Source organism: Canis lupus, chromosome 35 (genome assembly GCF_048164855.1).
Source record: "Canis lupus baileyi chromosome 35, mCanLup2.hap1, whole genome shotgun sequence".
NCBI classification, from domain to species: Eukaryota; Metazoa; Chordata; class Mammalia; order Carnivora; family Canidae; genus Canis; species Canis lupus.
This window is the reverse complement of record NC_132872.1, coordinates 3,590,630-3,604,810: the sequence shown is the minus strand read 5'-3', so window position 1 is coordinate 3,604,810 and position 14,181 is coordinate 3,590,630. Positions and strand designations below refer to the sequence as shown.

The 14,181-nt window shown below is 46.7% G+C and overlaps 1 protein-coding gene and 1 long non-coding RNA gene across 2 annotated transcripts in view; both read right to left on the bottom strand.

Moving 5' to 3' along the window:
- Positions 1–9,923, bottom strand: part of LOC140624722 (uncharacterized) — a 34,777-nt gene extending 24,854 nt beyond the window's left edge. Inside the window, exons 1-2 of the long non-coding RNA XR_012024202.1 lie at positions 9,810–9,923; positions 9,254–9,342 (exon numbers count right to left, since the gene is read on the bottom strand). This is a non-coding gene — a long non-coding RNA (uncharacterized lncRNA). The remainder of the gene's footprint in view (positions 1–9,253; positions 9,343–9,809) is intronic.
- Positions 9,924–12,656: 2,733 nt separating this feature from the next.
- The window catches only part of ITGB5 (integrin subunit beta 5), a 115,525-nt gene continuing 114,000 nt past the window's right edge, over positions 12,657–14,181 (bottom strand). Inside the window, exons 14-15 of the mRNA XM_072812085.1 lie at positions 13,825–13,991; positions 12,657–13,199 (exon numbers count right to left, since the gene is read on the bottom strand). Coding sequence (XP_072668186.1) covers positions 13,104–13,199; positions 13,825–13,991 — 263 coding nt within the window. The 3' untranslated portion in view covers positions 12,657–13,103. The remainder of the gene's footprint in view (positions 13,200–13,824; positions 13,992–14,181) is intronic.

Below are 14,181 nucleotides of genomic sequence, written 5' to 3'. Positions count from 1 at the left end.
TGTGTGTGTGTGTGTGTGTGTACACCAGAGGGTCAACTGGATTTCCCTTGCTTGGGAGGAACGGAGACTTCTGATGGAGCCTAGCCTCAGTTACTGTGCTGGCCCTTCCGAGTGTGCAGGCCTCCCACCCAGCCATAGGTTTGCTGCCCTAGTAGAGTGCCCCCCCCTCAAGGTGCGCAGAGCCACAGGGAGACAAAGTGCCTGGGAAATCCAGCAAGGGGGGGAAGAAAGAAGAGAAAACCTCCCACAACACGTGTGAGCTCCGAGAGAGCAGGGGTTCACTCTCGTGTTCTTGCGGTATTTTCTGTACCTGGAACGGGGCCCAGCAAAAGGCCTCTGGTTAGAGTGAGTCGCCACAGGAAGCATCACACTTCAGAGACCAAAATAACAAGACCCACGTTTTGGGAGCACTTCAATAACTTTAGTTGTTTTTTTTTTTTTTTTTTAATGATTTTAGTTTTGAATTTGAAAGTGTGATGCAAAATTTAAAGATGGTATGATAATATTGAGAACTACCTGCGTGGGCTGGAAGATCAAGTGGCAGAAATCCTCAAAATTCAGAGCAGAGACAAGGAAATGGAAATAGGGAGTAGATGAGCGCCTTAGAGGACAGATGCATGAATAAAAAAGATGACATTCTGGGAGGAGAGGAAATCATTTTAAGAATAACTGACAATTTCTAGTTTGGAAAAAAAAAAAAAAAAAACTTGAGTTTGCAGAGTAAAAGAGCCCGCTACATTCTAGGCAGGAGTTAGGGACAAAAGCATAGACTTAGGCATATGTTGTAAAAATTATTGAACTTCAAGGATAAAGATTTACCCAGAAAAATGAATCAGACTAGTAGCAGACTGTAGGCCCTGAGGGGCGATGCCTGCCATAACCAATAATCCTGAGCCCGGTCTTACCCCTTCAGGGCTCAGACTCAGATCCACACCAGTGAGCAAGATGCACTGAACTTGTGCCTCTTAAAGGGCCCATCAGGTGGAAGCTGGTGGTGCAGAGGCACAGCGGGGATATTTGGCCAGTAGATATGGGATCTGCCAGCAGCTGGAGTGCTGACTTAGAATCCTAGGAAACTGGGGCACCATGGTGGCTCAGTGGTTGAGTGTCTGCCTTTGGCTCAAATGGTAATCCCAGGGTCCTGGGATCAAGTCCTGCATCAGGCTCCTCACAGGGAGCCTGCTTCTCCCTCTGCCTGTGCCTCTGCCTCTCTCTGTGTCTCTCATGAATTAAAAAAAAAAAAAAAAAAAAAATCAGGAAACTGAAATCGGAAGCCCTGTAGAGATCATCTAATCCAATCACCCCATTTCACAGATGAAGAAATTGAGGCCCAATGAGAAATGATGTGCACAACGTTTCAGAAGAGCTCATTACAAGCAGAGTAAGGATAAGAATCCCTGTCTCTTGACTCTAATTTGGTATTTTTGTTATATTCTTTTTACTCCTTTTCAATATAGGTAGGTACATTCAATTCATTTTTTTTACCCCTTTATGTCTATATGTAGATTTACATATGTATATTCTTTCACCAGTTAATCAACCAGTATTTATGAAACACAGGAAGTGAAGCAACCTATCACTGTTGTTGTCATTATGGAACTTAGGTTCTAAACTTTCAAAAGGACTTTCCTATCATCATAAGAGACAACGGGCAGTTTTCCTTCCTATCAATCCCAGTTTGACAGGCATATTCTTCCATTGCTCTCGAGATTCAATAGAAAGTACCCAAACTAAAGTGGCAATTCTATTATTGTCCCCATCCTCCCTCCTTCCCTGAATCCACAAACTTCGCCATGTGACACAGCAGTTCCTTGCGTCTGAGATGGAGAATATTTTCAAATTCCACTGATGTTAGCCTTGGCCATGTAACTTACTTTTAGCCAATGGCATATGGGTGGAGGTGACAGGGTCCTCGTTCTGAACCCAGACTCCTGTGTCTGTTCACCCTAACTTCACCTCTGCCACAACCATAAGAAGAACATGCCCTGATTAGCCCACAGGTCTCAGAAGAGTAAGAAAAAAAAAGCGAGGAGCCCACACCAACCTTCCACAGGAGAGCCAACTGGTCTATAAGCCTGTGAGCAGGATAATAGAGGTTAACTATTGTATGCCATGGAATTCTGTGGTTTGTTACACAACGATAGCTAATGAATACACTTAATGATGTGCTGAAGCTCTCCCACATCCAGCCCTGCTTACCAGGAAGACAAAAATCTTATTCCACCAAGAATCAGCCTTGGTGGTCCTCACCTCTGGCTGCTTTCAGTGATCTCTCCAAAAGAAATGGCTGCTTGACCTGTGGTAGGCACATTGATTGCCAGCTCTGCCCACCAACACGAGCCTTTCACTTAGCCAGGCAGGGAGCAAGCCCTGCCCCAGATTGTAACAGAGGCTAACTGCAGACACAAGTCTGACTGCCAGCCCTACTCACCAGCGAGCCCAAAGTGGCCTCAAACAGGCCTCTCAACAGCATGGAGACCAAACCCTGCCCAGTGCACCCACAGAGAGCAGGTCATTGCAGCTGGCTGGGCTGAAGGCAACCATGGCTCAGACGCTCACAGTAGGGCACATGCAGCCCACACAGGGGACACCCCTGGAGCACCTAGTTCTAGTGACTGGCAGGGATTGCACTATAGGGTGCCACATGACCTCTTCTATCATAGCCCACTACTTTTAAGACCAGGAGATGTAGTTGGCCTACTTAATACATAGAAACAAACAGAATTAGACAAAATGAAGAGATACAGGAATATGTCCCAAATAGAACAAGACAAAAATCATAGTAAAAGAGCTAAATGAAATAAAGATAAACAACATGACTGATAAAGTAATGGTCATAAAGATACTCACTGGATTTGAGCAGAGTATATGAACTCAGAACTTCAACAAAGAAATAGAACATATTTATTTTTTTATTATTTTTATTTTTTATTTTTTTGAAATAGAACATATTAAAAAAACACATAGCTGAAAAATTCAATAACTGAAATAAAGAATACCTTAAGGGAATCAACGGCAGATTAGATGACGCAGAAAAATGGGTCAGCAGGGATCCCTGGGTGGCGCAGCGTTTTAACGCCTGCCTTTGGCCCAGGGCGTGGTCTTGGAGACCCGAGATCGAATCCCACATCGGGCTCCCGATGCATGGAGCCTGCTTCTCCCTCTGCCTGTGTCTCTGCCCCTCTCTCTCTCTCTCTCTCTCTTTCTCTCTCTGTGACTATCATAGATGGATAAAATCTTAAAAAAAAAAATGGGTCAGCAATCTGGAAAACATAGTAAGGAAAGCAACCAAGCTGAACAGCAAATAAAAATAAAAAGTGAGTAATAAAGTGAGACTAGGTTAAGGGAACTCGGTGACACTATCAAGTGTAATAACATTCACATTATAGGGATCCCAGAAGGATAAGAGAAAGACAGGGGCAGAAAATTTATTTAAAAAAATGATAGCTGAAAACTTCTCTAATCTGGGAAAGGCAACAGACATCCAGATTGAAGAAACACAGAGAGCCTCCAACAAAATTAACCCAAGGAGGTCCACCCCAAGACACATAATAATTAAAATGGCAAAAAAAAAAAAAAAGTGATAGAGATTTTTTTTTTAAGCCACAAGAGAAAAACAGGTACATACAAGGGAAACCCCATAAGGTTATCAGTTGATTTTTTTGGCAGAAACTTTTCAGGCCAGAAGAGAGTGGCGTGATATATTTAAAGTACTGAAAAGGAAAAACCCAATAGCCAATATTCTATCCAGTAGAAATAAAGATTTTCCCAAACAAAACCTAAACATGTTCATCACCACTAAGCCAGCCTTAAAAGAAAAATTAAAGATTTTTTAAGTGGAAAGAAAAGTCTGTAACTAGAGGAAAATCATGAAAAAAAAAATCACAGGTAAAAGCAAACCTATAGTAAAGGTAGATTAATCACTTACTAAAGCCAGTATAGAGGTTAAAACATCAAAGTAGTAAAATCATTTATACCCATAAAAATTAGTCAAGAGATGCACAAAATAAAATGTAAAAGTTGGCATACACAGAACATGGAGGAGGAAGTAGAAGTTTGGTACTTTTAGAATGTGTTAGAACTTAAGTGACCATCACAGCAGACTGCTATATGCATAAGATGCTGTATATGGGGAATCCCTGGGTGGCTCAGTGGTTTGGCACCTGCCTTCGGCCCAGGGTGTGATCCTGGAGTCCTGGGATCAAATCCCACATCAGGCTCCCTGCATGGAGCCTGCTTCTCCCTCTGCTTGTGTCTGTACCGCCCCCCCCCCCTTTTCTTTGATGAATAAATAAATAAAATCTTTAAAAAAAAAAAAAAGATGCTGTGTATGAACCCAATGGAAACCACAGATCAAAAACCTATAATTGGAGGCTTAACCAACTGGGCCACCCAGGCACCCTGACTTTTGATCTCAGTTCAAATCTTGATCTTGGGGTTGTGAGCTCACATTCGGATCCACACTGAGCATGGAGCCTACTTAAAGAAACAAACAACTCCTTGTAGTTGACACATTAAAATAAAGAGAAAGGAATGCAAGCAAAACACTAACATAAGCCATCAAACTACAGGGGAAGAGAGCAGAGATAAAGAAAGGAATAGAGAAGAGCTACAAAAACAACTTGAAGACAATGAACAAAATAGCAATAAATATATGCCTATCAATAATTACTTTATTTTTTTAAAGATTTTATTTATTTATTCATAGACACAGAGAGAGAGGCAGAGACACAGGCAGAGGGAGAGGGAGAGGGAGAAGCAGGCTCCATGCAGGGAGCCCGATGTGGGACTCGATCCCAGGTCTCCAGGATCACACCCCAGGCTTCAGGCGGCGCCAAACCACTGTGCCACCAGGGCTGCCTTCAATAATTACTTTAAATGTAAATGGACCAAATGCTCCAATCAAAAAACAAAGGATGACTGAATGGATAAAAAAAAAATATATATGGTATATCTGTATGCTGCCTATAAGAGACTTACTTCAGATCTAAAGACACGTACAGACTGAAAGTGAAGGGATGAAAATACACATGCAAATGGAAGGTGGGAGGTGAGAGCACAGGGAGTCAGGGTCACAGGGACACAGGATACCTGTGTCAGACAAAATAAACTTTAAAACAGATTGTAACAAAAGACAAGGGCACTACATAATGATAAAAGGATCAATCCAACAAGAGGACATAACAATTGTGAATATCTTTGCATCCAACCTAGGATCACCTAAATACATAAAGTAAACATTAATGAACATAAAGGGAGAAATTGACAAAAGTATGATAATAGTAGGGGACTTTAACACCCCACTTATATCAACGGATACATCATCCGGATACAAAATTAATAAGGCAAGAATATCCTTGAATAACACATCAGACTAGATGGACCTAACCTATATAGGACATTCCATCCAAAAACATCAGAATACACATTCTTTTCAAGTGCACATGGGACATTATCCAGGATAGATCAGGTTAGGCCACAAAACAAGTCTCAATAAATTTAAGGTTTAGGTCACATCAAGCATCTTCTCCAGCCACAATGACTATGAAACTAGAGATCAATTGCAAGAAAAATCTGGGAAAAACACATATGGAGGGTAAACAACATGCTAATAAACAATGATTGTGTCAAGGAAGAAATCAAAAAGAATGTAAAAAAATTCATATAGACAAAACATGGTAGTCCAAAATCTTTGGGACATAGCAAAAGAAGTTCTTTTTTTTTTTTTTTTAAGATTTTATTTATTTATTCATAGACACACACACACAGAGAGAGAGAGAGAGAGAGAGAGAGAGAGAGAGAGAGGCAGAGACACGGGCAGAGGGAGAAGCAGGCTCCATGCAGGAAGCCCAACGTGGGACTTGATCCTGGGCCTCCAGGATCACCAGGCTGCAGGCGGTGCTAAACAGCTGCACTACAGGGGCTGCCTAGCAAAAGAAGTTCTAAGAGGGAAGTTTATAGTGATATAGGCCTACCTCAAGAAACAATTTCAAACGACCTAACCTTATACCTAAAAGAACTAGAAAAATAAGAACAAAGCCCAAGGCTAATAGCAGCAAAAAAAATAATAAATATTAGAACATAAATACATGAAATAGAGACCAAACAAAATAATGAAACGAAGAGCTGGTTCTTTGAAAAGATAAACAAAGCTCAATAAACCTTTATCTAGACTCATCACGAAAAAAAAAAGAGGGTTCAAAATCAGAAATGGAGAAGAAATAATAAATGTGACACCACAGAAATACACAGGATTATAAGAGACTGCTACAAAAAAATAGTATGCCACAAATTGGACCCCCTAAAGAAATGAATGAAGTTCCTAGAAACATACCATCTTCCAAAATTGAATCAGGAAGAAATAAAAAAAATATATATGTATTTTAAAGAGATTGTATTTATTTGCTTGAGAGAGAGAGGGAGGGAGCATAAGCAGGGGGAGCAGAAGGAGGAGGAAAAACAGACTCCCCACGAAGAAGGTAGCCCAACTCAGGGCTCCATCCCAGAACCCTGAGATCTGACATGAGCCGAAGGCAGATGCTTAACTGACTAAGCCACCCAGGCACCCCTAAAGAATTTAAATAAACTTATTACTAGTAATGAATTGAATCCACAATCACAAAAGTTCCAACAAACAAAAGCCCAGGACTAGATGGCTTCACAGGTAAATTCTACCAAACATTTAAAGAAGAGTTAATACCTATTCTTCTCAAAGTATTTCAAAAAACAGAGGACGGAAAAATTCATTCTGTGAGGTCAGCATTACCCAGATACCAAAGTCAAAGACACTACCAAAAATAACAACAAAAACAACCCCAAACCAAAACCCAATGAAAATAGATGCAAAATTCTCAACAAAATATCAGCAAAATGAATTCAACACTACTTTAAAAATATCATTCACCATGATCAAGTGCAATTTATTCCAATGCAAGAGTGGTTCAGTATGCATAAATCCATCAACATGATATATCACATTAACAAGAGGAAGGATAAAAAAACGTGATCATCTCAGTAGATGCAGAAGAGCACTTGACAAAATACATCCATTCATGATAAAATTCTCAAGAAAATGGGTTTAGTGGGGACATACTTCAACATAACAAAGGCTATATGTGAAAAACATATAGCTAACATCATACTCAATGTTGAAAAATGGAAAGCTTTTCCTCTAAGACCAGGAACAAGACAAGGATGTCCACCCTCCCCACTCTTACTCAACACTAGTACTGGAAGTCCTAGCTGCAGTGATCAGACAAGAAATAAAAGTCATCCAAAATGGCAAGGAAGAAATAAAACTGTAACTCTCTGCAGATGATGATACTGTATGTAGAAAACCTAAAAACTCCACCAGAAAAAAACTATTAGAATAAAGGAATTCGGTAAGGTTGAAGGATACAAAATTAATACAGAAAGCTGTTGCATTTCTATACACTAATAATGAAGTAGCAGAAGGAGAAACTAAGAAAACAATCCTGTTTACAATTGCACTCCCCAAAATTAAACACCTAGGAATAAATTTAACCAAGGAAGTGAAAGTCCTATACTTTGAAAGACACTGATGAAAAAAGCTAAAGATGACACAAATAAATGAAAAGATATTACATGCTCATGGTTTGGAAGAATCATTATAATTTTCCTACTACCCAAAGCAACCTACAAATTAATGCAATCCCTGTCTAAATACCAAAGTTTTATCAAAATGCTAAAATTTATGTGAAACCACAAAGGACCCCAAATACCCAAAGCAATCCTGAGAAAGAACAAAGCTAGAGGCATCACATGTTCTACCGTATACAAAAATAAACTCAAAATGGATTAAAAACCTAAATGTGAGGCCAGAAACCATAAAACTGCTAGAAAAAAAAAAACATAGGTAGTAATCTCTTGGACACTGTCCTTAGCAACCTATTTATGGATGTTTCCTTGGGCAAAGGAAAAAAACAAAAGCAAATGTGAACTATTGAGCCTACACCAAAATAAAAAGCTTTTGCACCGTAAGGGAAACTGTCACACAAAATGAAAAGGCAAAAAAAAAAAAAAAGAAAAAAAGAAAAAAAGAAAAGGCAACCTATGGAATGTGAGAAGACATCTGCAAATGATACATCTGATAAGGGGTTAATATCCAAAATATATAAAGACCTCAAACAGCTCAAAACCAAGAAAAACAACCAACTGATTAAAAAGTGGGCAGAAGCCCTGAATAAGCATTTCTCCAAAGAAGACCTACAGGCGGCCCACAGACACACGAGAAGGTGCTCAACATCACTCATCATCGGGGAAATGCGAGTCAAAACTACAACGAAAAGAAAAAAAAAAAACTACAACGAGATGTCACCTCGCTCCTGTCATACTGGGTAGAATCAGAAAAACAAGAAATAACAAGTGTTGGTGAGAATGTGGAGAAAAGTGCCCCCTACCTACAGTGGTAGGAATATAAACCGGTGTGGCCACTGTGCAAAACAGGGTGGAGTTTCCTCCATGAAAAAAATGCCTTGGGTGGGTGCCTATCTAAGGAAACGTCCTGCATTATTTACAATAGCCAAGTTACAGACGCCAATCCAGGTACCCACGGACAGATGAATGGATAAAGGCGACGGGATGTGCGCGCACACGTGTACACATGCCCATAGGTATATACAATAGAATATTGCTCGGCCATAAAAAAGAATGGGACCTTGCCGCTAAAACCACACGGATGGACCTAGAGAGTTTTGTGCTAAGAGAAGTCCGACAAAGACAGACAAGCACCATGTGACCGCCCCTACACGTGAGCTCGGGGATAAGAGGCCGACAGTCACGTCTCCGGGAGGACGTGCGGTGTGGAGGAAAGAGCGTCAAACCAGAGCAGGGTTCCCTGAGCTGGGGTCTCCCTTGTCAGCCCTCACACCCCGCGGGGTGGCTGACCTCAAGGTCATCCTTTGTAAAAACGCAGAAGTGCCTTCCTTGAGCACCAGGTGGGCCTATTGTAAGGGTCCAATGCGGGGCGGGGGAGCTGCTTTTCGACTCAGGGGTTTGCTATTCTAAGCCGACCGACAAAGCTTTAACTGACAGGCCTTCGAGGGTGTTCCTGGAGTCAAACTAAGATGGAGAGTTTTAGGTCCAGACTTTTGGGTTATGTTTACATTTACACACTTACATGCATTATTCTGACAAGGGGTCGGTAGCATTTACCAGAATGCTGAAAGGGCCCACAACACAGAGAGGTTAAGTAGCCCCCTATCCTCGAAGGTTGGGGTTTAGGGTTACTTACAGTTTGGATGCGCCCTTCTGCAACAAAACTGGAGGCCCTTACGGTGAAGAAGTGGTAGAGCAGGACAGGGTCAGAAGGATCCCAAAATCCTGTGTGGAGGGAAAGGCTTGTTGCATTTAGGTCCCAGCGTCCTGACCATTGAGATACCCAGACAGGCCCCATCACGTGACAAAAGAAAGGAGCAGAACTTGCCAGCACTGAGCTCTTTAGAGAAAGGAACTGGATCTGAAGACCTTCTCACCAGCCGCCCCAGGGCTGCGAGCTCAGCAGGGGGCCCGTGGGAGCCCAGGAGGGCACCGCAGACAGGACTCTCCCCGCCTCACTCTGGGCCCTTCCCACCCTCCCCCAAGGGTCTAGGGCCTGATGCTGGGGGCCCTGAGCTGCGGGGGACAGAAGCCAGGCGGGGGGCGGAAGGAGGCCTCCCCAGCCCCCGGCCCACGCGGAGGGCCCAGAAGGCCTCACTGCCCCACGCGCCCTGCCCGTGGCGTTTCCAGCGCGGCTCAGCACCCACGTCCCGGGCCCCTCGGCGCCTCAGACACGTGGGTCCACCCCTCACCTCCTCCGGGGTTGCAGCCGAGCGCTGTCAGCCTCCTCCCATCCTCCACTGCCCCTTGCAGCGTCACCAAGCCTGCTGGTGGCCGGAGGCCCAGGCGCCTTTCCAGAAGCTGGCAGGGAGCCTGCACCTGGCAGCCCTCGCAGAGAGGGAGGAGCTACCCAGTTACCAGGTGATCCTCGATGGAGAGAAAGGTCCTTCCTCCCCTCCCACCTCCCCATCTGTTTGCTGTTACCCGAAATCTATCCCAAGAGTTTCTTGACAATCAACCTCAAGCTTGGATCCTAATTCAACAGATTTTAAAAGCCCATCTCTTCCCCCAAAGGAGTAGCTTTTCCTTTAGTTTGACAAAGAACTAGGTCTTGGTCAAATAAGGTCTTGGTCCTCTTAAGGAGAGCGACAGTCCGACAAATCCTAATTTGGTCAAAATTACATATATATTCATAGAAAAAAAAAAAAACGAGACTGAAGCCATACACAAAAAGCTAGAGTGGTTACCCTGCTTGGTATGATGAGAAAAGATTCTGTCTTGAGGATACCTCTGTTTCCCATCTTGTCCATGTCTTCCTTTTGCAATTAGAAAAAGTCGTTTAAAATCAATTAAAGTAAGTACCATTTGGAGACCCGTATATTAAGTCGCTATAGATGAATTACAAAGGCAAACAGCCCCCAGCTGTCCTTTCTTTTTTTTTTTTTTTTTTAAAGATTTTATGTATTTATTCATGGGGGGGGCAGAGATCCAGGCAGAGGGAGAAGCAGGCTCCATGCAAGGAGCCCGATGCGGGACTCGATCCCGGGTCTCCAGGATCACACCCTGGGCTGGAGGCGGCGCCAAACCGCTGAGCCCCCCCGGGCTGCCCACGTCCTTTCCAGCAGGCGCCTCCCTAACATCCTTCCAAACAGCTGTGGGGAGAGGCTTTTCCAGAGCCGCCTGTGCTCCCTGCATGTCCAGGTGCTTCCACAGCGGCGGCAGGAAGGGCCGGGTCAGCCGCCCCGCAGCCCCCTCCACGTCCTGCTCCTATTCGTGCTGAGGAGCCCCGTTGGTGCTGGGGGCGGGGGCTGGCATAGACGGAGGGCGGAGGGGAGGAATAAGTAAGAATCAAAGGCAGGGTCGGAGGCTCAGGAGCGAGGCCGCCCAGCAGCCTGGCCCGAGCCTCCCGCAGGGGGCAGCAGGGCACCGGGAGCCGCTGGGGAGGGCGGCCCGGCCGGATCCTCCCAACTCCTGTCGGGTGGACGCCAGGAGCAGATAAGCCTTTAGACTGTGGCTCAGCGCCTTACAGAGCTGCCTGCTAGAAAAGACTTTTTTTTAATTTTTATTTATTTATTCATGAAAGAGAGAGAGAGAGAGGCAGAGACACAGGCAGAGGGAGAAGCAGGCTCCATGCAGGGAGCCCGACGTGGGACTCGATCCCGGGTCTCCAGGATCACACCCTGGGCTGAAGGCAGGTGCTAAACTGCTGAGCCACCCAGGGATCCCCGAATAGAAGACTTTCAGCAAGCAAATGATTTGTCTCCAGGAAACCCACAATTAAACAGAAGAGAAACCCAGTTTCTTCCAAAACCGTATTTTTCTCAATTTAGCCTCAAAGCCACGAGTTGATCCATTTTATATATTTATTTATATTTCGCTTTATTACAGTCAAGGTGGGGTTTTTTTTAAGGTTTTATTTATTTGAGGGAGAGAGAGAGAGGCAGCCTCCCCGCTGAGCAGGGAGCCCGATGCATCCTCGACCCCAGGGCCTGGGGATCCCTGGGCCCCGGGGTCATGACCCGAGCCACCTGAGCCACCCAGGTGCCCCCACTACAATAAAGGCTTTGAGGCATGAATCTGTCGTATTGGCCGCAGGTGAGAGGCCTTATTTACAGGCAGGCCCTTGTCTCAGTGTTCGCCAAAGTGAAGTAAGGGACATCGGACCAAGGCTGAGGACAGATAAATTTGGAATGAAAAAAAAAAACTTTTTGGAATGAAAGCCTAATAGCCTTGACGTGATGCCCAGAGCAGAAAAACTGATCAGGGGAAGAGATGCTGCTGGAGTGCACGGGCGCTAGGAGGCCGGCGCGGCGGCTGGCGGAGACCCGGCCTAGCCCGTTTGTCATCAGCTCACACCCTGGTCCCTGGGCGAGTGACTGCCCCTCCCTCACACTTGCCTCTCATGAGGTTGGGGGGCAGGATCAGAGAATTGGTCGGGGCCCTTCAGTCTCAGGGGAACTGGAGGGGACCTCAGGAACCTGCAGGAAGAAACACTGAAGTAGGCTCTGGGCCTCGTTGGGATACAGGGGTTGACTGGGGAGGTGCTGGAAAGGAACTGTTCTCCACGTAGAAAGTGCCCGTGGGCGGAAGTCCCATCCCATCTTTCTTCACGCGCAGGATGCATTTCCAGCCTCGGCACCTGGGGCCGGGCAGGCAGGCCGGTGGGTGGTTCTCAGCCTCTAGGGCGGGGCTCACCCTTTACCCCACACCCGGGAGGGTCCAAAGGCACAGACTCAGCTCTCCCTCAAGCACCCCGAGGAGCCTAGGTCTGGGACAGCGGACTGGCTTATTGGGTCCCCTGAGGAAGGACACAGTCTTTTCCACCCCCCATGGGGGCACCGCGTAGGACCACTTTGGACAGGAATACGCACGCCACAGAGAATGTCAGGCAAACACACACTCTTTTGGTTTGAATCTTTACTTTCAATCCCAAACTTTCCCCCTTTCATTACAAAAGTACTAAACCAACACGGACAGAGTTGGGAAACTGGCATTTGCAGCTCCGTGCCCTCGGCAGGCATCTCCACGATCCCATCACCCACACCCCTGTGCAAGGACAGATACCAGGCAGACCATTTGCAGTAATCAGAACGATACCATAAATGCACGATCTTTTTATTTCATATAAAAATGATCAACACAAAAGCCAGAGCGTGTGTTGGTTTTAAACACTCCGACGCTCCCCAAGAGCCTTCTCCTCTGGGCAGCCTGGAGGCTCAGCCCTCCTGGAAGGGACAGGCGGCCTGGGCTCCCAGCGGTGCCCGGAGACGACGCGCTGGACGTGGTGCGGAAAGCGGAGAGCGGCGCGGTCCCGGGCCTTTTCCCGGGCTCGGAGGGGTGTCCGCCTGGCGTGGCTGTGGCCCAGCAGCTAGGTGGCACACGGGCTGCCTCCCGGTGCAGGGAGTGGGCTCCTGGCCCCCAGGGTCACAGGAAGGCGTGTGCACTTGTCCCTCTCGGGGGCCACGATCTAGTCGAGTGGCCGTGCCAGGCGTACTGGTCTCTGACTTGTCGTCAGCCCCCTGTGGCCCTCAGAGGAGAAGGGGCTCTCAGTCCACTGTGCCATTGTAGGATTTGTTGAACTTGTTGAAGGTGAAGTCCACGGAGTGTGTGGAGATGGGCTTTCTGTACAGAGGGTTGGAAGCCTACAGAACACACAAGGCAAGAGCACGTGTTTGCGTCCATTCGTCTGAACAGACGCCGCTCAGGGTTAGAGGCCCTTCCCTGGCAGGTCACCCCAGACGGCAGCGGCCTGAGCGTGAGGGGGGGTGACCGCCCTGTGCCACAGGCCTGGCCCTGCCCTGGGAAAGACCCTCCCAGTCCTGGAGCTTCTACTCTTCACCCCTGAAACGAGGGGCTGGAGCAGCCCATCCCTGAAGTCCCTTCCAACCTTAAGAGAAACTTCCTGTGGGTTCAGGGGGGCTCACTGTACTCAGTCTCTAGGGTGGGGCATACGGTTGGCCTGGGAGGCAAGACTCGTGCAAATAGATGCTGCAACAGACTAAGAACCTGAGGTCCTTTGCTGAGTCTGTGGGCTCCCTGGGGCCATCCAGATGCTTCCTGCCCAGGCTGCGCCACGTGCCACTGGCCCGTGAGCGTCCTGAGCTGGGTCTGTGGGGGGCCGTGCGTTCTCAGCAGCCAGAATGGGACTTCGTTTCGTTTCTTTGCTTTGAATGGCAAAGATGGTAGCGGGCCTTAAAGCTTGTGTGACCTCAACCACGCCTCTGAGCTTGACCTCTTTTTCCTACTTCCAGCATCCCCTCGGCTTACCATTTCATAGCGGGCCCTGGATCGCTCGCTCTGGAACTTTGCAAACTCTCTCCGGTCATGGATGGTGACCAGCAGCTTCCAGATGGCCAGGAGCGCAATCCCAATCAGGAGGATGCTCCCCACCACGGCCAGGAGGATGGTTGTGGCGTCGGGGGCAGTCCCACACTCTGGAGGGGACCAGGAGGCAGAGTGAGCGAAGGCACCAGGATAGCACGACGCGCCTGCCGGCCCCACCCCACCCTACCCCACCTGGGACCTAACTGGCGCGACAGGGGCGCCTCTACCAAATGCCTTTCCTCTCTTCTCGCTTAGGTCCTCCCATTGCTTCTGGAAGACCTGGTGGGGAGGGGGCCAGAG